Here is a 27390-nt window from a genome sequence, read left to right on the forward strand (position 1 = left end):
ATAATACAACAGCTGCTCAAGCCACGACTTCATAGGAGACGAACGAAAACGGCCAACGACTAATTGATTTCGCCACCTCCAAGAACATGGCCATTCGTAGCACCTACTTCCAGCACAGTCATTGCATTGTCTGAAGGCACTTTACTCTTCCTTAGTCCGTTCCTCGCTAGAATACTGCTCAACTGTATGGAGCCCATCCTACAGCAACGGCGCATAAAGAATAGAATCAATTCAACGGCGTTTCCTTCGATATGCCCTTCGAAGACTACCCTGGAATAATCCATTTCGTCTGCCCAGCTATGAGAGCCGATGTCAGCTGATTCGTTTGGAGCCACTTTCATCCAGACGGGATACTGCTAAGGCTCTTCTGATCGCTGATGCACTGGGTAACCGGATTGACTGCCCATCTATATTGGAACAGATAAACGTCAACGTTCAACCTCGAGCTTTGCGTAACAGTGCAATGCTGCGACTACCCTATCGTAGCACAAACTACGCAATGCATGGAGCTATCAATGGACTCCAACGAACCTTCAATCGCGTATCGTCATTCTTTGACTACCACTTGTCACGTGAAGTACTCCGTAGTAGATTCTGAGAATATTTTAGAAGATAGTTGTTTTGAAATGTCTGTTTTTGCTTTAATTTGTTTGTAAATTTTGTTCGCTTTTATTGTTTGATTAGTGACGTTTCATGTACTTATTTTTTTTATCATCATTTGGGCAACTCAGCCTGTTGATGAATACCAATAAACATAAACATAAACACAGTCTTCCATTCCGATACACCAGGAGATCACCACTGCAGACAGAATAACAAATCGACCACGTTCTGATTGCTGGACGGCACGTGTCCTACATTATCGATGTATCGTAGCGCTAACATCGACTCTGACCACTATATGATGATGGTTAAACTGCGCCCAAAACACTCCGTCGTTAACAGCGTACGGTACCGATGGCCGCCCCGGTATGATCTAGAGCGGCTTAAGCATTCGGATGTCGCAATTGTGTACGCGCAGCACCTATAGGCTGCATTACCGGAAGAGGATGAGCTGGATGAAGCCCCTCTTGAGTACTGCTGGAGAACAGTGAAAGCAGTCGTCAACAAAGCATCTGACAGCAACGTCGAGTACGTGGGTCGGAGTCGACGGAACGATTGGTTCGACGAGGAATATAGGCAGATTCTGGAGGAGAGAAATGCAGCGCGGGCGGTCATGCTGCAGCAAGGGACCCGACAGAACGTGAAACGTTACAGACGGAAACGGCAACAGCAGACCCACCTCTTTCGGGAGAAAAAAGGCCGCCTGGAGGAGACGGAGTGCGAGGAAATGGAAATATCAAAAGCTCAACGCATCCCGCAACGCCTTCGTGCCGCGAGCCGAGATGTGCAGGGATAAAGATGGGAGCATTTTAACGGACGAGCGTGAGGTGATCGAAAGGTGGAAGCTGCACTTCGACGAACACCTGAAGGGTGCTGAGAGCACAGGCAATGAAGGTCGAAACAACGGAGGAAATGCCTTCATCACTACTGCAAGCCCCCACTTTGAGGGAGGTTTAGGATGCCATTCATCAGCTCAAGAACAATGAAGCTTCTGGTAAGGATGTTATCGGAGCTAAACTCATGAAGATGGGCCTGGGAAGGCCAGGCATTTGTCTGCATCGGCTAATAGGCACAATCTGGGAAACAGAATAGCTACCGGAGAAGTGGAAGGTAGGTAGTGCTCCATCTACAAGAAAGGTGACAAGTTAGATTGTGCGAACTTTCGAGCGATCACCATTCTAAATGCGGCCTACAAAGTATTATCACAGATCATCTTCCGTCATCTGTCACCTGTAGTAAACGAGTTCGTGGGAAGTTATCAAGCCGGCTTCGTTGACGGCCCATCGACAACGGACCAGATCTTTACTGTACGGCAAATCTTCCAAAAATGTCGTGAATACCAGGTCCCAAAGCATCACCTTTTCATCGATTTCAAGGCGGCATACGATAGTATCGACTGCGTAGAGCTATTGAAAACCATGGACGGGAACAGCTTTCCCGGGAATCTCACAAGACTGATAAGAGCGACGATGGAAAGTGAGCAAAATTGTGTGAAGGTTTCAGGCGAACCCTCCAGTTCTTTTGGATCCCACCGGGGACTACGACAAGGTGTCTGTTGTTCAATATTGCGCTAGAAGGTGTTATGCGGAGAGCCTGACTTAACAGCCGGGATACGATTTTTACGAGATCCAGTCAATTTGTTTGCTTCGCGGATGATATGAACATTATCAGCCGAACATTTGATAAGGTGACAGACCTGTACACCCGCCTGAAATGCGAGGCAGCAAATGTTGGACTGGTGGTGAATGCAACCAAGACAAAGTACATGCTAGCTGGTAGGGCCGAGCGTAACAGGGCTCGCCTAGGTAGCAGTGCACTTTGGTCCAGGAATCAGTTTTACGCGGAAAGATGCATTTTGAGCTTTAGAATGAAACATAAGACAAAAACGGTCATGAACAAAGTTGTTTGTATTAGTAAGGCCCTTTGTTTTGTGTTATTGAAAATTAGGGTGGACCACATTTTCATAGAAATTGTGTAACTACAAAAATAATACATTTGTATTTTTTTAATATAATATACAATTTTATTATGTCTTTTGAATGCCGTCAAAAGATATGTTATGTTTGCCCCAGTCAGAGATATTCACAATCAAAGTAGGCATGTTTTTGAGAGAAAAACAACAATAACTCCCAAACGGAAGGAGATAGCGAGTTTCTTCACTCACCAAATTACGCATTTTTCAAAGCTCTAAAAGTGTTCCATAGACAACTTTGATGAGAAATAATAAAAACTTTAGAGCCAGAAAACCAGTTTTGTTCGGACCACCCTATGTCACCGTAGGAAAATAGCTCTAAATCGGTCAATTTAAGAGATACAAAAATCTGTTCTTGGCAAAGTTGCTTGAAATTGAATGGTCTTTGCTGAAGCATGTACAATATAATTTCTACAAATAAGAAAGTTAGTTACACAATTTCTATGAAAATGTGATCCACCCTAATTTTCAACAACACCAAACAAAGGGCTTAACTAATACAAACAACTTTGTAGAAGACCGTTTTCGTCTAATGTTTTATTCTAAAGCTCAAAATGCATCTTTCCGCGTAAAACTGATTCCTGGACCACTGTGCAGTGCTACGATAGACGGGGCTACGTTCGAGGTGGTCGACGAGTTTATCTACCTTGGATTCTTGCTGACGGCTGACATTTGCCGTGAATTACGAAGGTGCATCATCAGTGGAAATCGTGCCTACCATGGCCTCCACAAGAAGCTAAGGTCAAAAAAGATTCACACCCGCACCAAATGTACCATTTCCAAAACGCTCATAAGGCCGGTAATCCTCTACGGGCATGAAACGTGAACGATGCTCAAGGAGGACCACCATGAACCAAGGATGAACCACGAGCTCGCCCAACTCTACGGCAAACCCTGTATCCAGAAGGTGGCCAAAGCAGGAAGGATACGTTGGGCAGGGTATGTTTCAAGAATACCGGACAAAAATCCTGCAAAGTTGGTGTTCGCTTCGGATCCGGTTGGTACAAGAAGGCGTGGAGTGCAGCGAGCTAGGTGGGCAGATCAAGTTCGTATCGATTTGGCGAGCGTGGGGCAGAACCGAGGATGAAGAGATGCGGCCACGAACCGAGTATTGTGGCGTGAAATTATCGGCCAATCTCTGTAGATGTTAACTAAATAAATGAAATAAATGTAATTCTTACGAACTCGGCCAGTTGCCTGCAGGCCCTGGAGGCAAGATCTTCCAAGAACCCATGGATTCAGGAGCTTGAACACATGGTTCGAAACATAAATGTTCTGTTGGAACCGTCAACCGTCTTTGGCGAAGTTGCTCTACGAGCGACGAAAGTACAAAGGTACGCAATGAGAGACACGAAGTTTAGAGAGATCGAACTCGATACGCAGAAGGGATTAGACAGCGGTAATGCGGCCGACCAACGTGTGCTAGCGAGTCTATGAATCGGCAACGCGTAACTCACGTATACATTTTGTATTGAATAAGGGGCTCCCTCTCTTGCCGTGTAGTTTCCGGCTTAGAATAGAACTACGGATGACCTGTTCCGGTATTAAGAGTCCACCAAACAGGGTAACCCCAATTCAAGGTGTGAAGCGAAAAACCGTGCCAAGGAATGAGTGGTCGAGGGGGTGAAAAATATGCTCGGTCATTAACGGAGCCTGTGGGGCACCTGGGCACCCCTCACAGTAATTTGTCCCTTACCGCATTAATGCAGGGCGCGGAAACAGGAGGAGGCAGCAGTGCACGTAGTGCGGTGAGGTGTGGATGGAGCGTGATTGATGAGGGCCATCAATAAAAGTAGAGAGGGGCTCTCTGCGATGGAAGTGGCTGCACAGCAGCTTGACTCCATCATTGACTTTGCGTCCTCGAAGTCTAACATCAGCAAGGACCTCTAGCAGGCCCTGTTCAGACTTCGTAAGTCGATGTTGGCGGCCAAGCAGAACCATGCTGACCCCATGGCGACTGTGGCAGCGGCTGAACCCGTGGAATTGAAGGTGCCGAAGTCTACCCAGACGGAGCCCTTCGTTTTCGCGGGTAGCCCTAAAAGTGCGGAAGCGAATGCTTATAACAAGCAATCGCAGAAGCGTGCGAGGCAGCCGTCAGAGGAGGAGCTACCCGGCGCTTGCAAGGCCAGGCGAATATTGACCCCGAAATTCGGAAAATCGGACCCCAGCCAGGCGTCCCGGAAAGCCGAGAAGGATGGGCCCGAAAAGGCTGGCCCCTCACGGATTGATGGGAACTGGGGTTTGCGACCATTGAGAGGTCCTCAATCACCACAGGTTAGGGCGGATCAGGAGGGGTACGCCCCCTGGACAACTGTAGAGCGAAAGAAGAGGAACAAGAAGCACGAAGTGCAGGAGCGTAGGGATACCAGGCCAAAGAAAGGTAGGAGGGTAGGTGCCAAGCGCGAAAAGGGTGATGCGATCATCATCAAGACGGAAGCGTCCAAGAACTCGGAAGTCTTGAAGGCGATGCGCAGCGATGCGAAGCTCGCAGATCTAGGAGCCGACGTACGCAGTGTCAGACGCACTCGTACATGCGAAATGATCCTCGAGCTTAAGCGCGACAAGGAGCGCAAGGGCGCCGCCTACAAAAGCTTGGCGGAAGAGGTCCTTGGCGAGGGTGTCGAGGTGAGGGCTCTTACGCAGGCAGAGTCTCTGTAGGTGATGAACCTTGACGAGATCACCGACGCAGGTGGCCTTAGTACAGCTAGCTGTGGCGGACGCAAATAAGTCCGCTAAGGTAGGTAAGATCAAGGTTGGTTGGTCAGTATGCTCACTATACATGAGCAATCGGTGATCTGCTTTAGGTGTAGGGAACCAGGACACAAGTCCTACGAGGGCTTCGTGATTGCCAAGGTAAACGGGGTCCTCTTCTGTAGCTGCTATGCGCCTCCGAGTTGGTCGACCGAGCGGTTCACGCAGATGCTGGACTGTATGACGACCGTGCCGACAAGGCGAAGGGCAGTAGTAATAGCGGGTGACTTCAATGCCTGGACCGTGGAATGGGGAAGCCGTATCTCGAACCAGCAAGGTCAAATCCTGCTAGAGGCACTGGCCGTGCTAGATGTCGATCTGGCTAATGTTGGTACCAAAAGTACCTTCAGCCGAAACGGAGCGGAGTCGATTATCGACGTTTCTTTTTGTAGTCATTGCCTAACGAGTACCGTACACCCCCGTTAATTTGAACCTCATGTATTTCATTTTTAATTTGAACATTTAGTCACCCTAGAAAAGTGTTTCTGGTTACCTCTTTCACTGTTTTGTTTTGATTCTGCATTTCGTTCCACAGCGTTCCATTCCACTTTCCTCCGTTCCATGAGCTAAATGACGTTTGAACCATTTTTAATCTGAACGATGTGCAAATTAGCGGGGTACAAATTAAAAAGTGTTCAGATTAAATGTGGTCAAACCAACGGGGGTACCCGGTAGTTCGAACTGGAGGGTAGGCAATGCCTACACTCACAGCGACCACCTGGCGGTTCGCTACAGTATCGACTACAACAACAGCAGGCAGCGAGTAGAGGAAGCGGCTAGGTCAAGGCCAAGCCCTCGTAGGAGGAAGACATCTTACGTCAATGACGAAGTACTTAGAGAGCCGCTCCGTCGTGAGCGTAACCTACTCGGCCTAAGCGGGGACGATCTGGTAGCGGTGCTCTCGCGTGCATGCGATGCGACCATGCCTAGGAAAGTCCACCCTAGGAATGGGAGACCACCGTCGTACTGGTGGACTCAAGCGATTGCGAACCTGCGCCGTGCCTGCAGCCCACTCGATCGCGATTATGGAGGAGTGGATGCGCTCCAGGAAATTGGAATTGGCTCACCACAATACTGAGGCGGTTGATTTCAACAACCGAAAGTCGGTGCAGCAAGCGGTGATCAGTGTAGGCGACTGCACGATTACTTCGAAGCGCTCCGTCAAACACTTGGGAGTGATGATCGACGATAAGCTTACCTTCGGTAGCCACGTCGATTATGCCTGCAAGAGAGCCTCCACAGCTATTGTGGCTCTGTCCCGGATGATGTCCAATAGCTCTGCGGTGTACGCCAGTAAGCGTAAGCTTCTGGTCAGTGTCGCCTCGTCCATACTGAGGTATGGTGGCCCGGCTTGGGGCACGGGTTTAAGTACCGACAGCTGCCGTAGCAAGCTGGAGAGTACTTATAGGCTAATATGCCTGAGGGTTGCGAGCGCGTACCTACCGTGTCACACGATGCACTCTGCGTCATCACCAGTATGGTGCCTATTGGTTTCCTTATCATGGAAGACATAGAGTGCTTCGAAAGGTGCGGCACAAGAGGCATACGCAGGACTGCCAGACTGGCCTCTATGATCAAATGGCAGCGAGCGTAAGACAGTTCCACCAAGGGAGTGTGGACTCACAGGTTGATTCCGAGGTTAGATATCTGGGTCAATAGGCGCCGTGGGAAACTAACATTCCACCTGACACAGGTCCTTTCGGGCCATGGTTGCTTTAGACAGTATCTACACCGTTTTGGTCATGCGGGTTCTCCCGAATGTCCAGTTTGTGCAGGTTCAGAGGAAACGGCGGAAGACGTTTTGTTCGTGTGCCCGCGTTTCCGCACAATGCGTGACCGCATGTTTGCCACATGCGGTCGGAACACGACTCCGGACAATCTGGTTCAGAGGATGTGTGAAGACGATTTTGGTTGGAATGCCGTTTCATCGGCTATCACCCACATCGTCTTGGAACTACAAAGGAGGTGGCGAGTGGACTCGAGGAGTGGCTAGTGCAGACGCTAAACAACAGGAGGTCCAAGGGTTCGCAGTCGGCTACGTAGGTCATACCGGTGCCCTACGGTCGACCCTTACAGCGATTAAGCGGCCGCGGGGAGAACATCCTGGTAGCGTTGCTGTCGTGGTGCCGGCCTACTGGGTTGGATAAGAGCCTCTGGTTGTTCGGGGCAGGTGGAAGCCCCTTAGTCAGCAATCCCAGCTGGTGCTAGCTGATAGGGCCTAAGCCTTCAGTAGGTCAAATTGCGAAGCCCGCAGTATCAGTTCTTGATACCTGCGGTGAAGCTGGGCGCGGGCGTTGTGGTCGACACTGCCCGCCTTCAGCGGGCAATGGGAGGTAAGGACCACCTGGGAAGCATGCTACCTTGGTGGACCCCCTAAGCGTGTCATCGATGTTCGTTGCTGCATGGCTACGCAGCTATCCTGGAGGTTGCAATGTGCAATAGCCCCTCTCCGAAGCAATGCCTTCTTGGTGGTCCCGGAGAGACGAAGGGTTTGGCGGCAATGGGAATGGTTTAGTGGGTCGGGGGTGTAGTCCTGTTTACTGCTTGCATGTAGTAAATGGTCCCCAACCCCACACTCCCGGACCTTGGTCCGAAGTCTGTTGAGCAGATTATCCCCCCATTGCTAAGAAGGAAAAAAGGGGCTCCCTCTCACCTGCGAGCGTTGCGGAACCGTAATGGATCATTGAAGGTAACTCACCCGGCACTCACCACATCAAAACATCGGCGCCACCGTTTATGAGATTTAACATTGTAACAGGATTGCTGTTCTGTCAAACACACAAGACTTTTCATTGCGGCCGTTTTGGTTATTTTAATGGTCCATTGATGTACGACACCTTATTTTGCATTTGCAGAAACTATAAGCAGGAAAGATGAAGAAACACCATGGACTCGCTTAGTCATACAGATGCATTGTATAACAGTATCGAAATGAACGACAAGCTTTCGAAATATTTACATGATACTAGATTGTTTGCAAAGCTGTGATCGAAATGAATTGTAAAAGTGAAATGGTAAATAGGTTGTGCTTCTTCTCTGACACGAATGCACCCTTCTGGTGTAAAGCATCACTAATAAAAAATAACTCTCATTTCAAACACCAACAATTACAGTATTTCTATAAAACCTTAAAGATTCTAACAGAGGTTACCAACCGATTTAGATGAATTTCGCCAATACTTACGATAGACGCTTATTCCACACACAAAAAATAGCTTTATCACTTCAAAGTAAGATAGCCAAGAAATAGTGGTGGGTCATAAAAAGCCGCAGTGCTTTTTACAATACCTCCATCTAGTTGAATACGGTCACTGGTCAGAGAGCAATTCAACTACCTTTGTCTATCCCTTCCTGTATCAACGGATTCCCTCCAATAAAAGGTTCCATTTGCTGTGGTTACATGATATTGTATTTGAATTATGTCCTATATTATATGAGTGAGAGTCATCCTGGTTGCAAGCAGCAATCACTTCAGAAGCGTTTTATTCCTATGCATCAGGCTGTGTCCTGTCCACTTGTTGCGCTATTAGTGATTCGTTACATGGAAGAACTTTGTCAAGCATCAATCGGTGTGTACGGTGCTGCACGATGGGGGTAAGTGGTATGTAAAGCACGGCTGTCAGCTGCCTGGTGGTTGTCCTGGCCCACATACGACGATGCACCGAGAAGAAATGGAGTTTAGTTCAGTTCATCCACTTTCACCTGCCAGCAACAATGGCACTCGAGACACCGGCAGTGTAGCGGGATAACGAACGTAGTTCTCCACCCACTGCTGCAGGTTCTCCTCGTCCCGCCGGAAAGGGTAGGTGCCCAAGGTGATGGGAACCCGCAGTGCAACCTGTCGTTCCATCAGGTTCGGCTCAATGAGAATCTAGATGTGTGGCGAGGGTGGTGAAGAGAGGGGAACGGTACGTTAATTGTCGTTGATGAATTAAGTTTCGTTCCGAAAGTTTCGAGCGTGAAGCATCCATACGAGGAACTTGAAAATTTATTTTATGGGTAAGGGATATAGAGCTTTTCTAGCTCAAAACGCAAATAAAACGGAACCGACCGGTTATTTTTTTTTTTTTTTTTTTGCTATTTTACAAAAACTATTGCACTTTTGCAAACAACAAGAAGATTCACATGTACTTACATTGAATTCAAAAAAGGTGGCGTGTACGCGATTTGCGTTTTGAGCTGGAAAACCTCTACATAAACTTTTACGAAAATCAGGAGATGGAAAGAACTTATCAAATTTTGAAAACAGTTTTGTTAAAAGTTTACAGGACATTGAAGAGAAATCAATCGGATTGGTCAGAATTGAAACAAATTCCAAATCAGTAATTGACTTCGAAATTGTAAAATTGATGGATTATGTTGAATCTCCGACCCAAATCTCACGGAAATCAACAGTTTCCAAAGTACAAAAGACTATAACAATGGGCAATTTTCTCTGCAATCAGTTGGACCAGCAGTATCATCGGGACAAGCCCCCATCCATCTGATGGAAGTCACACTCACACAAACACTGTACTGTATCCGGATCAGGTGGCACCCGAGCAGGTTGGTCGGCGGCAATGGCGGCACTGTCAGGTGTCCATTCTGCAGCACATCACGGATGCCGGATTTGATACGGTCCCGTACGATGGCCGCCAGCTCTCGACGTTCCTGATGCAGGAGTTTCCCATGTGCATAGTACTGGATGGTCTACGAGAGCGTGTGTGTCGTCAGTTGATACCGGATGCGGATACAGCCAGGGATCAGCCCAGAAGCCAGCAGAGAAGGAGTCAAAAGAGATGGAAACATATTCAAATTAACTTGTGCAATGCAATTTAGTTTCAACTCAACTCGAAGTTTGTCTTGCAGTAGTGTAATTAAAATGCGGGAATTAGATTTTGCTTTACGGTAGATTCTTGCGGTCGTTCAATTAACTGTTGTTGGATGGGTGATGACTGATGCTGTTGGGTGCAGTCGGTGATATTAAATTGAATCAAAACCAATGATGAACGTGAAGCAATTAGGATGATTGAAGTTGGAGAATTAGTTCATCTGCTGATGTTTGAGCGGAAAGTTAATGGTTTGAATAAATGGTTTTACGCGAGTTTTGCTTTAACTTATTAACAAGTGAGTAGATGGTAAAACAATGAATAAGATCAACAGACAAATTTTTGAGTTACATCAGAAGTCATCAGATGATAGATCTTCTTCATATTGGCGTCAGGTTCTCCGTTTCAGCTTAGTGTTCTTATCAGCACTTCCACAGTTATTAACTTTGCCAAAATTTGTCATCTTCGCATCCGTACATCATGTGGCAGGTACGATGATACTCTATGCCCAGGAAAGTCAAGGAAATTTCTATTACGGAAATATCCTGGACTGACCGGAATTCGAACCCAAACACCTTCAGCATGGCTTCGCTTTGTAGCCGCGGACTCTCGGCTAAAGAAGGCCCCTCATGGACATAGGAACAGCGAAAAGAGAGTGACAAAATGTGTCGTTATTGTGAAGAACTTGTGAATGAAACTTATAAAGACATTTGAAACTCCATCGTGATGGTTAAACTGGCCCTTGTGATGATCAGCTCAATGTACGTTAGTTGGCATTGTTACGATGAAACAAGCGTCATTAGTCAATTTTCGAACCAGCTTACCTCCATCAATGCATACTTAACCGCTTTAATGGTCACATTGCTCTGATTGTATATCTCACCCGTAACCAGAATGTTTTCTCCCGGAATATAGGCTCTCTTGTCCAGTCCGACGTTACATCTAACCGTTCCGCCAAGCACTCCAACTCCTACCCGATGCCTAGCACTGGCTTCCAGGGGATCCTACAAATAGTAAAACCGACAATTTGCTTCTCAAAAACACTCTTTATGAAGCCGAGTTAAACTCACACTCAACAGCGGGTCTTCCAGATTCAAATCAATCGGATTCAGCACGATGAAAACCTGTTGATTTTTGTGCGTAATTCCGGACGATTCTTTCAGGCTGGACTTGCAGTAGTACTGAATCCAGCCATGCTGCCCAAGAAACGTAGATGGTAGTGATACGGGAAGGCCTAGTTTGAATGGGAAACAATGAACTCCGGGCGATAGAAGAATCGGTTTATTGTCGAAGTCATCCAATAACTTCATGCGAAAGTCGATGTAGTTCTCTTTGTCATAGGATTTGTCACGACGCGTAGCTTTGATCGCATTCACGGTGCACTCGCCCAACACGTGAAAGTAAAGACCTGGAAAATAAAGCATAGCACTCGATTAGTTTCTCTTTGTTTTTTAGGGTGTTCCATAATAATTCAGGGTCCGAGAAATCATATTGCACAGTCCTAGAATAAAAGAAATGCTTATATATAGTATAACAAATCATTTGTTCAGAGGATGCCAAGGGTGCCAGCCTGCAGAGAACTTCAAAACGAGCACTTAGCTAAATTTTGGAAGAAACATAACTAACGGAGGTGCCTCACAGTTCTAAAAAATCGTAAAAAAAAAGATTGGACTCGAAAAAATGCGACACTTTGTTTTGGGCGACACTTTATTATCGCGTGGGTAAAAATTCATGAAGTTTTGGATAGTACTAGCTTAGTGTGTTATGTTTATGTACACTGAAACAAGCGTTGAAGTAATGAGAACCATGAACAAGTTTTTAAATTTACTATTCTGATCACGATTGAGCTACCAATAACGCTTTTTATTTGCGTTTTGGTCCCTCTCGATCAAACCGCATCGATAGCCGAGCGGTAAGCGTTCACGCTTGACAATCGCAAGATCTTCGGTTCGATTCTGGCTTGCTGCAAGTTTTTAACCATGATATAGTAAATTTTACTGTCGAAATGGTACCATGGTAAAATTAAATGCACAAAATATTTGATATAAATGCAAATTTAGTCTGCACAAATCAAGTGGCGTTGTGTATTTAATTTAACCCTCTAATATAGTATTTTCAACTGCAACGCTGTTCTCAGTGTATGCAAAATTTTATCGCGATGTGTCAAGTAGTTTTCAAGATGCATTCGAAACAAGAAGAGCTACGCCAGCAAATCTTGTTCGCTGTGATCAATAATCCTGATCAGTCGCACAGATGGATCGGCAAAAAGCTTGGAATGCACCATTTCACCGTGTCCCGCGTTGTGAAGATGTTCCAGGAGACGAAGACCATCGAGCGGCGCGCTGGATGCGGCCGAAAACCGAAAATGGAATACCCAGAGAAGGTGCGGAAGATAAAACAGTATTTTAAGCACAACCCGAACCTTTCCACCCGAGACGTGGCCAAAAAGGTCAATTCGTCGAAGTGGTTCGTCCAGTAGATCATGAAGCGGGCTAGGCTACGTGTTTTTAAGGTCAGGGAGGCGGCAAACCGGACTGACAAGCAAAACACGGTGGCCAACTTGCGTGTGCGGAAGCTGTACCGTGAGTGGCTGATCATGGCCAGGCTGTCTCGTCATGGACGACGAGACATACATCAAGGCGGCACCAAACAATGGAGGTTCCGGAAAAAGTCCGGAAGAGAAAGATGGACAACTTCGAGATGAAATACCTGTTGCGGCAGGCGAACTGCGAGTGCGGACGGTACAGCAAGCCGTTCGTAACAACCGGCACCATAAAGTTACTAATTTATCGAGAGGAATGCTTGCAGATGCGCGTGCTGCCCTTCCTTTGCTCTCACCGTGGTCCTACGCTGTTCTGGTCGGATCTCGCTTCGTGCCGCTACGCCAAGCCTGTAATGGATTGGTACGAAGCGAAGGACGTTGATGTGGTCCCGAAGGAGGCGAACTCGCCAAATACACTAGAAGTTCGTCCGATCGAAAAGTTTTGGGCGACAAGAAAGAAGAAGTTGAAGAAAAGCGGAAAATCATTCAAAACCGATGAAGTTTTGAAGAAAAACTGGGAGAAATTGTGTAAGAAAGATGGGCAAATTCTCGCCCAAGATATCATGCGCAGAGTTAAGAGAAATTTACGAGCACTCAACTTGGAGGAAGTAATTCAATTAGTTTAATTATGCCAAAACATAGTTAATATTTAGTTATTTAATCTCTAAGAATTTGAAAAGTATCCGATTTATAATAATTTTTGTGGTCATTTTTATGTGTCTCATTCTTTTCGAGTTAAGTCTAGCTGATTGTATTACTTAACAAGCAAATTTCTTTACATTTCTGTCCATCAATATTCTCAAATTAATACTATTTTCAAATAAGCCCTGTTGTGACGCCCTTTGAACAGCTCTAAGAAGATGAACAGTTCTAACCGTGAGTATAAACTTGGCATGACAGATCGTCTGTAGTGGTAGTGGTAGAGTAGAAAAAGACGTAAAGTAAATATTGTAGTTGTATAAACGATAAATATAAATATAAACCGATAGGAAGAAAAGAGTTAACAAGTTGATTGCTCGTGTAGCGTAACAAATTAGTTGCAAGTTAATTTAGTTTATTCGAAGTGTATTGGAAGCAGAATCAGAACAAATAATAGTTCATACATTCCAAAATCCGTGAGTAGAGCATGTAAAGAAAGGAGAGCTGATTTAGTTAGTGCAATAAGTAAAACCTCAATATTGTTTTAATTACTTGAAGATGGTGATTGCTTCGGATAAGGTGGATAGCAACGATCTAGGAGAAGTACTATTCGTTGATCCTCTTTGGTTAGTAAGTACTCATAACAATAACAAAATGTAAGGAATATTGATTATAACATGTTGAGCAGTTAAACCATCAAGAAAGCCGAGCAGTAAAACTAGGGTAGATGTACCGTAAAACGGGGTAACTTTGATAGTTTTTTCGAAGAAAACTTCAAAATTTATGCATTCTGTTTCAAAGAACTACAATTTATATTTTTAAAACAAGTACTGACATCCTAGCTATCGATTGCACTTGATAGATAGCCAAAAGATTTATTTTGAATAGATATATTATTTTTCATAGAATAGAAAGTCGGTTTTCTGTTTTGGGGTAACTTTGAAGATGGAGTATAAATCAAACAAAAATGAATGAATTACGGAACATTTATGGGGCGTTACATACCCCTAGGCGTTTAACGCTATATGGAAATTTCTGACTTACAAGCCCTTTAAGCTACTTCAATAAATAACCTTGGATGAATTTCAGTGATATTATTAAAATAAATATAAACAAGAGATTATTGACGTATTTTTTCTGAGATGCATAAATTTATACTGAGGATCAACTGTTGATTTCTACTGAAAACAGGCACGGTTTATAAAAAATCCAAAAAATAATGATTCAATGATATCTAGTTAATTTTTTCAGGAATACTTGGAACATTTTCTGAGTCTCTAACAGATACTTAATTGTTGCTCAATGCATTTCACAAAAATCAATTGTTTAATGTTTCAAGCAGTTTCTACAGATTTGTTTGTGCCATATAAACAAGTATCCAATTTTTGGAATTTTGTCTGATTTTTAGATGGTTCTTTTAAACAAGAAATTTTGCTTTTTGTGAACAGTTAAGCGTACTTCAAATTTCAGTCTACTCTTGAGATTTAGCATGATACTTTTTCAGGCTTTGGGAAGCGAGTTCATTATGGAGTTAAAAAAAGAAAAAAAGAAGTTGAAGAAACCTCTATGAATGACATTTAACATTTATCGCAATCTTGTTTCATTAAAATGAAAACAAAGATTAGTTTCCATTTTGACTAGGGGTGCACAAATGGAGGATTGCCAAAGGCGCCATGAGGCAACGGTATGGCTCTGCATATAGTGATATATTTTTGAATCAATTGTAATTGATTAATTATTCACTTTGAAACTACGAGCTTCAAAATAGTCATGACTGCCAAAATAAATAACGGGCTACATAACTTTACATGGCCAGATTGATGGACCCCTTGGTAGTTATTATTAAAACAGTTTTTGAGGACCCCTCCATTTCTGACAATTCTTGGCTCACTCAAACTACCATAACATAGAAATTCCTTCAACAATCTCTTCGCAATAACATGGCAAAAATTGGTTAACAAAATTCATGATTCAAAAATTTTCTTATTTTTTTTGATAGCTCAATTTACATATTCAAGCTAGGTATGCTGTTCAGCTTAAGAAAAGTAAAAATTTCTACGCAAGAAATGGTCAAGAAATGTTCTACAGTGAGCTGCATTTGAATTGACATTTCTTTTCAACTCCGTATTACGATCAAAGAAAAATGCTTTTCTTTAGCATTTTTTGCAAGAAATTGCCCACGTATCGAGATAAGCGATTACTTTTCCGTTGAGCTGCATACTTCCCATAAAGGAAAAAATGTTCGTTTATTATTTTGGTTTGCCAAATCCGGGTATCCGTTAACTCCATCCATAAAATTTTGCACAGTGGTCTCATCGATTTTATTCATCGCCAAACGTCAGTTTGATTCAAGCTGCAGCTCGTTTTCCATGAATTCATTAGGTTTTTTGAAATCCCATCTGATCAAGTTCCAATACCGTTCGATAGGGCGAAGTTCTGGGTTGTTGGGAGGGTTGTGGTCTTTGGGTACCAAAACCACGTTTTTTACATCGTAACAGTCTATTGCTTTTTTCCCATAGTGAAACCTCCCCAAATCTGTCCAGAACAGCACAGGTATATCATGTTGCTTCAGAAATGGTAGCCACCGATTTTCGAGACACTACTAGACTTAAATCTCTTGATTGCTAGTTGTGATGAAAATGTCACTTTTTAGACCACACGCGCATATGGCATGCCGGACGAGGCATTTTTTATGGAATTTTGATAGTTTGATGGTTTTGAATATTTCGGCCACCTTACCTTTTCCTGATGTGGTATAAAACTCATGTCCCGGAAGCTGCCTGGAATCCGTTTTCACATAAGTTTCGTGCAAAAACGTCGCATTTTGACACGCTACTCCTCTTCCTTGGACGTCATTTTGAAAACTGGAGAGCAAAAGGTGAAAACTCTTTATAGCAATTATTGGATGTACTCTCAACTTTCAAATGCAGCATTTCAGATTTTTTTTAAATGCATTTTCAATCAAAACACATCAGTTGAGGCCCAGATAGCTGTAGCGGTAAACGCGCAGCTATTCAGCAAGACCAAGCTGAGGGTCGTGGGTTCGAATCCCACCGGTCGAGGATCTTTTCGGGTTGAAAATTTTCTCGACTTTCCAGGGCATAGAGTATCTTCGTACTTGCCACACGATACACGCATGCAAAAATGGTCATTGGCACAGTAAGCTCTCAGTTAATAACTGTTGAAGTGCTCATAAGAACACTAAGCTGAGGAGCAGGCTCTGTCCCAGTGGGGACGTACTGCCAGAAAGAAGAAGAACATCAGTTGAAGTTGGCCAATTTTTGCGCGTTCCTGTATTTAGGAGTTTTATTCGGAAAAAATGAAAATTGTTGACGGCCATGTTGGATTTTGCCGCCATATTGAATTTTATAGGAAAACCTGATTTTTTATGGTATTCGCAACCACCGATTTTTAAAGTTGTTGCATCATTGCAAAGCTGAGCTGAAACGGTGTCCGGCCATTTGGCCGAACGCCGTTTGTCCAAACGGGTCGTTTGGCCGAATGTCGTTAGGCCGAATTACGAACAAAAAAATAATCAAATTGCTACAATGCTAATGCCCAATGTTTGATCAGCTAATTAATTTACTGATTTTTATGATGTGGCAGGAGTCACAGGACGTCATGTTTGTTGTTATATAAGTGCTACAAGAGAATGATAAAATTAACTTGTTAAATTAGCACGAAGTTGTGAACTCCATACATCGCGTCAAGACTCTGAGCTGATGGTTGTTTCATCTCTGAGTTACCAACGGTGTGCTAGAGTTCCAAGTTTTCAAATGATTTTTTCAGAAAATTTTTGCTGGTTCCGATACTGTTGGCAATAATTTAGCTTATATTTTAATTGGGAATTTTACCTTCTTTCAATCATCGGTAGCTCTTTGTAGTTATATTAATACAGTCGACTCTCCACATCTCGATATCGAATGGACCATCGGGATAGAGAGATCAAGACATAGAGCAAATTTTTAGGGGTCTATTTTGTAATTCGAGTGAATTCACGTGACTCTTCAGTAGTCATTGTCGATCAAAGTAAGCATGCACATTTCAGATGTCACTCGTCGACTCCCATAGTAATTCAGTCACATAGAGTGACAACTGTCGATAAACTCGAGTGACAGAGCCAAGTCGAGTGAAATTTTTGGTCGACAGTGACTCCAATCGAGTCGTTTTTGATCGACTCGACTTATAAAATAGGGCCCTTAATGAATACTAGATTGAATATCACTCCGTTACCAGGAAAATTAAAACAAACTACGTCATTTCGTTTTCGCAAATTCTTTGAACTCTTAAAACTGGTCTAGCAGATATGGAGAAAGGAAATGATAGCGAAAAGCCTTACCTTTTGGCGTTTACAGAAAGATTTCAACCTCTACTATATGGGAAAATTAGAAAAAGAGTGATAAAACTTATTTTTAAACATAAAATCGCTTAAGCCACTATTGGTACACGTGTTCCAGTAGTTGCGCTAGTGCTCTAGTAGTAGACGATTGGGAATGATACAAGGAATTTTAAACAAAATGGTAAATTTTTACATAGCTTTAACATTTTTCCAAACAAACAAAATATCTTTCGAATGAAGCATAAAGATCATCTCTGGGGTTTTTCTTCATTTTTATACATCCATTTTAAAAACTGCTTTCATCCGTTGATCCATTACTGGAACACGACGGCAACTACTGGTGCAAAGGTGCAATTTTTTTGCATAAACTTAATTATTTATATGACTTTTTGATAAAATTAAAAACTGAAATTTGGCAAATCGACTAAATTAGAGATGATATATTCACCAAAATAGCACATGTCGTTTTTATCGAAAAAAGTACGCTTTATTCCATAGTTCAATCTACTGGCACATTACAACCATTGGTACCGGCACCCTACTACATGTGAAATGAACTCTTCACCGTCGCTTGCGTATGGACCGATGTACGAGTTCACTATTTGACTTTTGAGCAGTGCCGTGTTATTTACGTGACCATGGCAACGAGTGAATTTGGCACCGCTCAAACGTCAAATTAGTGAACCCGTGCATTGATCCATGGACGGCTATCTGGGCCCCTCGCGGCTGTTAACGTTTGTTAGTTGAGAGCTTCGTTTGCCAAAGTTGTTATTTTTCCCTTCAAGGGAAGGCAAATAAATTTCCCTTGCGAAAAGATCGCGTTTCAGGCACAATTACATTTTCCGTCGCGCTTTTTGTACCAAGTGCTAGCCAAGAACATTGTATTTCGTTTAAAGTGAAAAAGCTACCAAAAGATTTGGTAGGTAATCCACTGGACTAATCTAAAGAGAGCAAGAGAGGAGAGAATCTCTCAATGTAAGATAGAATGTTTAGAAAAGCTCAGCGAGAATTTTTCATTTGACGAAAAGTTTCCGCCGCTAACCACACGGCTACGAAGCCCACATTTATTAATACTTCTCCTTACATCGACATTCCAGAGCATTTCAGATAACCTAGACCACTACGAAAAAATCCTTTGAAATGTATTTTGTTTATTCATATAACTTTATGATATTTTAGAACAAAAACACTTAAATTCCTACGATAAATGTAGGAATGTAGAAAAAAAGTCGAATTATAAGGGTTGTGCTATCGAAGAACAGTGTCATTAGTTTCCCTCACCACTCTTTTTCACAAACACTGGCACATTAATTTAAATAACTTTCACCAACTAGAACTTTTTAAATCACTATTGATCATGAACCACGAGAAAACACAGGTTCAACAAATCCCATCCAAGCGCAGCATTCCACGATAGTCGTATCTCACCCAAAACAGCTGTGTTTTCCTGCGTCTCCAGCAGCACCCGGCCGGCCAGCACTTGACCCGGTAAATAAAGCAACGAATCCCGATCGAGGATAATTTGAAACTTCAACAACTTTTTCGACATTTCTAATGGTCAATTCTGCGGAAAATTCAACACAAAACCACTCCAAACGGCGCAACAGTGAATTCCGTTCTGGCTTTCGTCAGACTCAAAAACGAACTTGACTCCCATCCACTAGTCGTCATCGGCATCGTCAGCTCAGCAGTGCTTCAGTGCTGCGGTGTTATTCAAGATCAATAGTGCAGCCTACACTCAGCCATCGCCAACCAGAACGAGAATGCGATGCGCGTGGGAGAAGTTGCTCCTCACCTGGACCATACAATACACGTAAGGGTAGCAATCAGCGAACAACGCGCAAAGAGCGGACGAATAAAGCGAGTTGAGATGCTTCAGTCATGGTCGGTCGTTTTGTCAATTAACGGAAGATGGTCAATCAGCGAGGACAACCTTTCTGCTGTATGCAGATTTAGGGTCGACAAAGTGCCCTTCCGAAAGGTTCACTGAAAACATACACGGATCAATTCACGCAGTGGACACATTCCACAAACATCTACGCCAAGATATCAACATTTCAAACTCTGAAATATTTCCAAAGCTATTTTTTTTAATTTCTTTATTAGTATCATTCCAGACATTACATTCATTTCTTATATCTAGTTGTTCTGTGTTAGACAATACTATCATCCTAATTTGGTAAAACAAATTTAAGATTTTATTAACATTCTGGTAACAACATATTACACTTCATCTGCCGTAGCAGTTCAGATTTTTTACAGGTGAGTTCATTTCGCCTGCTTATAAGAGAAAAAAAAACACGTTCTCAATTTACTTAACCTAACTTAACCTAAATGTATAACGCATTAATCGTGGCAATAGAAGATTGTAACAATTTTTGCCTGAAATTATTATTTTTTTTTTTGACATTTATTCCAATGTTTCAACATTGGATTATCTAAGTAACTCATTGGTACTATACCAGGAAGGAAGCTTAAAAATCATGTCATAAAATGTCTGCTTTAAGGATTCAAATAAAGAGCTTTTGGTTTATGTGGGATTTTTATTAATTGAGTTTTGGTAGCATTAGGAGAAATCTTCCGTTTTTACAAGTATGAAGAAAATATATCCAAACTTTTTTGCAATCGACTACAGATAACACGCAGGCTTCGTCCTTTGGCGGAGAGGTCTGTGTCATCCGTAAACAAAGATTTTTGACATCCCTGAGGTAACTTAGGTAAGTCAGATGTGAAAATATTGTATAATGTTGGACCCAAAATGTTGCCTTGGGGAACACCAGCTCTTACAGGAAGTCTTTCTGGAGTTCTGATTATTAACCTGAAGTGTACGATTTGACAGATAACTTTGAATTCTTCTTACAATGTATGTTGGAAAATTAAAATGTTTTAATTTTACGATCAAACCTTCATGCCAAACACTGTCGAATGCTTTTTCTATGTCTAGAAGAGCAAGACCAGTAGAATAGCCTTCAGATTTGTTGTAACGGATCAAATTTGTTACACGTAAAAGTTGATGAGTGGTCGAATGTCCATGGCGGAAGCCGAACTGTTCACTCTTAAAAATAATGAAAATTACTCTGGACGTAATTCTGGTTATGACTGAATGACACATGATGTAAGTGATGGAACGGCACAAAAACGTGTCCTTGAAGATGTATTGAACAAAAAATGTAATTTTAAATGTTAAAGGACGTGAAAACGATGGAACTGTGATCGACATTTGCCGAATCAGACACTAACGTATTTGAAACTCGACACAAATTTAAGTCATTCGGCTCGCTTCTTTTATGTGCATCCCAAAAGACGTAAATCACATTATTTTTGGTACCGTGTTCATTGGCAAAAATTGAATTTTCGTTTATGTGGACCATCATTCTGTTCAAAATGACCTTTTCAAAAAGTTTACTGATGGAGGAGAGCAAACTGATAGGACGAAGCTAGAAGCTTCTGCAGGATTTTTGTCTGGTTTTAAAATTGGAAAAACCCTAGCTTTTTTCCATTTGTCAGGAAAATATACTAATAGAAAACATTTGTTAAATATATCAACTAAAAATTATTAGCTACTTTCTGGAAGTTTATTGATGAGGATGTAGAAAATTCCATCATCGCCAGGAGCTTTCATATTTTTGAATTGATTAATAATAGTTCACACTTCTTCCAAATCAGTCTCACAGGCAAGTCCTGAGTAACTTGATTTTCAATTGGACTAGTAAGTCCTAAATTAAAATTGTGTGCGCTTTCAAACTGCATAGCAAGTGTAGTATCGTACTGTTAAGAGTAGGCCATGGATGTTGAGAGTGACATAAGAGGTTTGGAATAAAAGATTGTTATTTAGAACACCATTGAAATCAGACGTGTTTTGGTGTCTCTACATTGGCGACGAGAGTAAAATAGTTTCAAAAAGGAGGAAAAGAACAGTAAGATATGCCCGGTTAAGACTCTGTATTGATTATTTGGGTCGAAGTTATGGAGACATGAAAGCCGGAAACAAATGCAACGTGGAGTCAGATTCAAATCTTTCACAGTACCGGCAAGGCGCATCAGACAGGAACCAAATTGGATGAAGGGCACGATTTGGAATGGTAAATATGACAATACTTTGGATATACATTGCAAGATGACGCCATGAAGGTAGCGTGTTTATAAGAATTGTTTGCAAAGATTTAAATTTACGAGAATAATTCTCAAAACTGTTTTTTGTACTGATTGATTGTACTATAAAATGGTTATTGAAAGATTGTTTGCAAGTGGATATTAAATATAATCAATAATATTTTCTAACAAGTATTATTTTCAACTAGAGTTTACTAATTGAGTTTTATTTTAGCAAAATTCTAAAACTATAAAAAATACACTAAACTGTCAGAAAAGGACGTTATCGAGATTGTTTCAAAATATTTAGAAAAAAAGGAGGAGAAAAAAACAATTAAAGCTTCCGGTAAAAGTCATTAAATGTTAAATTCAAAATTAAGACAAGTGACAACCATGTTCCAGCCAGTATAAATAAACGGGAATCAATTGGAATGAACCGATTAAATGCATTGAATTCTAGTTGATACTTATTTGGAGAACTTCTTAATGAGTCAATAAAAAAAAAAATAGTGAGCTCTTCATGATTTTAATATGAAGGTGCAAAATAACAGTAAATAACAGATACTACCCGTATATCAAAATTTTACATAACTGTAATTGCAATCATTTTGCGGCTGTGAGTGAAGGATAGGGAAGCCATATTTCCAATATTGAATACACTACTTTTCATCACATGTTGGATACATTAACCACACTGCTTAGTGAATGAAACAATATCCACATTCATATCCAGCACAAGCACTACAGGTCTGAACTTTGGTAGCCTGAGTAGAGTATTTCGTATTAGGATGCATACAATGCTGTATAAACACAGTTATAAATTAATAAGCATTGGTTTGTTGAACGGATTGTAAAAATAGCGATTTTGTGTAAATTTGAATTTAGAAAATTCATATTATGATTATCAACTGCTGTTTATTCGATGAAAAACAAAAGATTATTTTTTGAAAAACACATATTTATATTGAAAACTAAGAATGAAAAACAAATATACCAGACTTAGCTCATAGAAATTTGTCGCAAGTATAGAAATGAAAAGATTGGTAACGGTGAGGTTATTTCTGTTATACTATTAACATTGACATGCTTTTAATATTTATGATGATTCGGAGAGTTGATATAAGGGTGTAATAAAAACAATATATTTCTGATTTGAACATTAAATGAATTATAAGAAATCTACCATAATTGTATATTACCGCACAACTATAAAAACAAGAAAAGATAGAGCAATCAAAACATTAAATTAAATTTTGAATGAGATCATTTGTGACATTTTACTCTTCGAGGCGTAATATTGATGCCAAGACATTTGAGTTCGATTCCCACTCCAGTCAAAAGTTTCTAGCCTAAGTCGGAAGAAATTGCCTATGTTTCTTGATAATTAAAAATTGTCATATTTATTGTTTTAACGTTACTTTTATATGGTTATTCCCATTTAAAACTTTGATCGGTACAAAACTTCCTATAATTCATGTTTCATAGATCAGATGTACAATTTTCAATGCAGTAATAAACAATTTATTTAATTGTTAGCATACGCAGAAAATATATGTGGTATTTTAATTTTAAAGCAGGATTCCAAAGTTTGAAATTTTATTTGAAAATAGGTGTTAAAATGCATGTTACATCCAAGCTTAAGAAGAAAACAGCTCAAAGATGAAAGATATGTAAATCATAATCATATAAAAAAAACTTGGAGCTAGTACAGATGCAAGTATAGATTGAAAATTATAATGAATAATGCTTCCTTGACCTTGTAAAAAGTTTAAAATTAATAGGTTAGGGGCGATCCATTAATTACGTAAGACAATTTTCAGGGTTTTTCAACCCCCCCTCCCCCCATGGTAAGATTTTTTGTATGAAAATTAAAAATAAATTGTATGGCGCGTAAGAAATCCCAAACCCCCCCTCCCCCCATAAACCCTTACATAATTAATGGACAGCCCCTTATCATTAAAAATAAATAAACATACATACATTAATCAAATATAGATGAGAAGAACTCGTAAAGTAATCGCGGTCTACAAAGGTACTAGAGCCCTTGTTAGTATCTGCAAATGAGAGGAAGGCAGATGAAACAATTCTGTCCATTTCTAGTGTGAAATGAAAGGATTTACAGATTGTAAAAATATAGTAGAGAGTAAAGGGAATACTAAAAGTAATTCCAGTCTACTTCTCCAAAAGAAACGAAGAGGATAGAAAACCTGGTCCGTTTCTGTAACAAGAACGTAGGGAGTTTATGAAAATTCGGTCCATTTCTAGAAAGAAATGAAGGAATAACATAAATCGTCCGGCCCGCTCTTAGTCAATATGTAGAGAGTAAAGAGAACATCTAGAATGATTCTGGTCTACTTCTCCATAAGAAATGAAGAGGAAAAGATAATCCTGGTCCATTTCTGGAAAAAGAACGTAGGGAGAATGTGAAAATTCGGTCCTGTTAAAATCTATACAGTAGGAATAACACATATCATCCGGTCCGTTTCTTGAAAAAAAAAAATGTTCGAGAGAACATGGAAAACTTCTCCATTTGAAACGAAGAAGAAAAAAATCCTGGTCCGTTTCTGTGAAAAAAACATAGAAGTGGAGCGATTCGAAATAGTCATAATAATATATATAAAGGAAAATAATACCGAATTTCCAATTCACTATTAGTCCACTAGCAGAGAGTAAAGAGAACATTTTTGATGATTCTGGTCTACTTCTTCTTAAGAAATGAAGAGAATTAAATAATTCTGGTCCATTTCTGGAAAAGAACTTGAAAACGTATCATTTGGTCAATTTCTTGGAAAAATAGAAATTTGTAAAGTTATGCAAAGGAAATACAAAGATTCAGTCTGCAGAATAAGATTCATGTCAGTCCTTCTGGCTGTCCTGTTGTTCATGAGATATAAAATGTACGATAAGTACATCTAAATTTTCCATAAAAAAGGGAACATGAAAAAAAAAATGCAAAAGGAAACTTTACATAAAATGCGTTTAAACTTTAATTTTATATGTTTTATACATTTCTCGTAGTTTATGTGCGAAATATTTGAAGAAATTTTGGAAAATACTGTTATACGACAAACGATTTTCAAGAATGAAAAATGGGCAAGAAAAATGTTTATTTCAATGGAAACAAAAGTTCAATCGGTAATAATTGAAAAAAAGGGCACATCATTTAGCGATTAAAGAGGAGAGAAAGGTATCTGAATGAAGCTAAGTATAAATGATGACGTATCGATACTGTAAATATTGATGATATGTTTTTACTAATTGATTTCCTTTTATTTAGGGACAAGAGATCGTGTAGCGGGATACTTACAATAGCATACAGACAACAACAGTACAAGAATGAAGACCTCGTGGATGATTTGCTCAACACGGTCGTACCATCAAACATCCGTAATAAGTTTTATATCAAAGAAAAAAAGTTCACCTTATTCACTAGTTTATAATCTCAGGTCTATGCATAAGATTAAATTATTTTATAATTATAGAAAAAAGGAGAGATGTAGTATCGTACTGTTAAGAGTAGGCCATGGATGTTGAGAGTGACATAAGAGGTTTGGAATAAAAGATTGTTATTCAGAACACCATTGAAATCAGACGTGTTTTGGTGTCTCTACAGCAAGTTTATGAGCTTCTTCGCAATTGGTTAGTAATAATTTGTTTTCCTCTTTCAATGCCGGGTATTGGCTTCTGAGATTTTTTTTAATGTTAGACAATTTCCAAAAGGGCTTAGAGCCAAGGTCCAATTGAGAAATTTTATTTTCAAAATTTTTGTTTTTTAATTTTGAAAAACGTTTTTTGGTTTCTTTTCTGCAAATCCTTCGATATAATCTTCATGGCAGAATTACGAATGCGTTGAAATTACCTTCTCCTCACGTTTTTAAGACGGATCAAGAGTTTAAGATCATCGTCTATAATCACGGATTCAAATTTTACATCACATTTTAGAATTGCAATGCTCCTAGCTTCAAAGATGGAATTTGTTAAAGTTTCAAGAGCATTGTCAATATCAAATTAGTTTGTTAAAAAATGTTAACACCAAGATTAGAATCAATATATCTTTCATATATATATTCCAGTCAGCTCGAAAATAATTGAAAGTGGGGCTGATAGGATTGAGAATCGCTTCACGGGATATATGAAATGTAACAGGGAAATGCTCAGAATCAAAATTAGCATGAGTAACTAATTGGCTACAAAGATGTCTAGAGTCGGTTAAGACCAAATCAATCGTAGATGGATTTCTCGAAGAGGAAAAACACGTAGGGCTCTTAGGGTATTGAATTGAGAAATATCCTGAAGAGCACTCATCAAATAAAATCCTGCCGTTGGAATTACTTTAAAACAATCAAGAAAAATGTTTTCAAAAGATGAATTCACACTAAATCGAAGCGAACGAGCATGTTTTATGCTATAACATTTGAATTTTACCACCTGTGTCAACGTTTATGTTTTGAGTGAGTTATCCGATGTTGAACGCCAAAGTTAGAGTTTTTAATTTTCCCGGGAATTGACTTCCCGGGAAACGGGAAATAAAATTATCATTTCCCGGGAATTCCCGGGATCCCGGGAAATTCTTAAAACGTAAAAGTTATGCTAATTTGATGAAGTTTTTTTGAAATAATGTCTTATTTTATGTATGTTTTATTTTAACCCATTGCATTTGCACGATTGGTTCTCTCTTTTTATGAGTAATGGATCATTGAATGTAGTTTTTGCAAGTGCTCGCCGCATCAAAACAAAGGCATCACTGTATATGGGATTTAACATTGTGACAGCATGGCTGTTCTGTCAAACACACAAGGCTACGGTGGCGCTATCTATGCTTTCCATAGCGGCCGTTTTGGTTATTTTAATGATCCATTTAGGGAGTCGTTGCCGGTTATGGACCCTTTGCGTTTTATGGACCCCCTACAGAAAAACATAAAATTAACACTCAAAGCAACCTTATTCCTATGAAAATCCACCGGGGGAAATTCGATTGCATTGTTAGTTAGCTGTTTCAGGCACAATATTTGATTTGAGACGCATAAATACAGATATTTAAACAGTTTTGTAAATAAAACCACACAAGAGGGTCCATAATACGCATTTGCAGGTGGGTCCTGTGATATCGGTTGCTCGCAAAGAAAACACGTGTGCTTCGATCGGTAGTCTACTCAACTCTAGTTCTCCTTACTTTATTCTCTTTGTTTAGCATACCTTTCCCTTGGGTGTATTTGTGTTGTCTTGTAGTGATGAATACTAATACATAACCCAGTTAACCCCGACACTACATCTCCACCCTTCCTCAACGGTCTTGTACTGCACGCACAAGATAGTCATCCAGGTAGTCCGGTCTCTTCGTCTCTCGGCGAGGGCGATCCATACTTTTTGATACTTGATTTTGGACTGCGTTATCATGCTTCGGCTCCTGCTCTTGTCGCGCTTCTGTTTCATTTTTGTTGACCTTGTGCGGCACTGCGTTATCTATGGTGCCTTGATTACGCGGAACTATCGGCTTCAAGTGGCTGACATTTCTATGGAAGATTTTTCCCGTTTCCTTCGACTTCAGTGTGACGTCTGGTCCTGATCTTCCAACCACAATAAGTTCTTCCGGGTTGAAGTTTGACGCCAACTTATTTTCCTTACATATTCTCTTTGCCACGAC

The 27390-nt window shown here is 40.8% G+C and overlaps 1 protein-coding gene across 1 annotated transcript; it reads right to left on the bottom strand.

Moving 5' to 3' along the window:
- Positions 1 to 8712: 8712 nt before the first annotated feature.
- Positions 8713 to 19421, bottom strand: LOC5575782 (arrestin domain-containing protein 2). The gene is made up of 5 exons (XM_001662157.2): positions 19083 to 19421; positions 11205 to 11542; positions 10959 to 11138; positions 9830 to 10015; positions 8713 to 9197 (listed from the first exon to the last, which is right to left on the bottom strand). Exons 1-5 carry the CDS (start codon positions 19201 to 19203, stop codon positions 9015 to 9017), a joined length of 1008 nt encoding a protein of 335 aa, XP_001662207.2. The 5' UTR covers positions 19204 to 19421; the 3' UTR covers positions 8713 to 9014.
- Positions 19422 to 27390: the final 7969 nt, after the last annotated feature.

This window comes from Aedes aegypti, chromosome 3 (assembly GCF_002204515.2).
Source record: "Aedes aegypti strain LVP_AGWG chromosome 3, AaegL5.0 Primary Assembly, whole genome shotgun sequence".
In the NCBI taxonomy this organism is placed as follows: domain Eukaryota; kingdom Metazoa; phylum Arthropoda; class Insecta; order Diptera; family Culicidae; genus Aedes; species Aedes aegypti.

Excerpts from the sequence above, each read along its gene's own strand:
- LOC5575782 (XM_001662157.2), bottom strand. The coding sequence starts at position 19,203 with ATGTCGAAAAAGTTGTTGAAGTTTCAAATTATCCTCGATCGGGATTCG. Across the intron at positions 11,543-19,082 it reads GGAAAACACAGCTGTTTTGG|GTCTTTACTTTCACGTGTTG; the intron begins GTGAGATACGAC and ends TTTATTTTCCAG. Across the intron at positions 11,139-11,204 it reads TGGAAGACCCGCTGTTGAGT|GATCCCCTGGAAGCCAGTGC; the intron begins GTGAGTTTAACT and ends TACTATTTGTAG.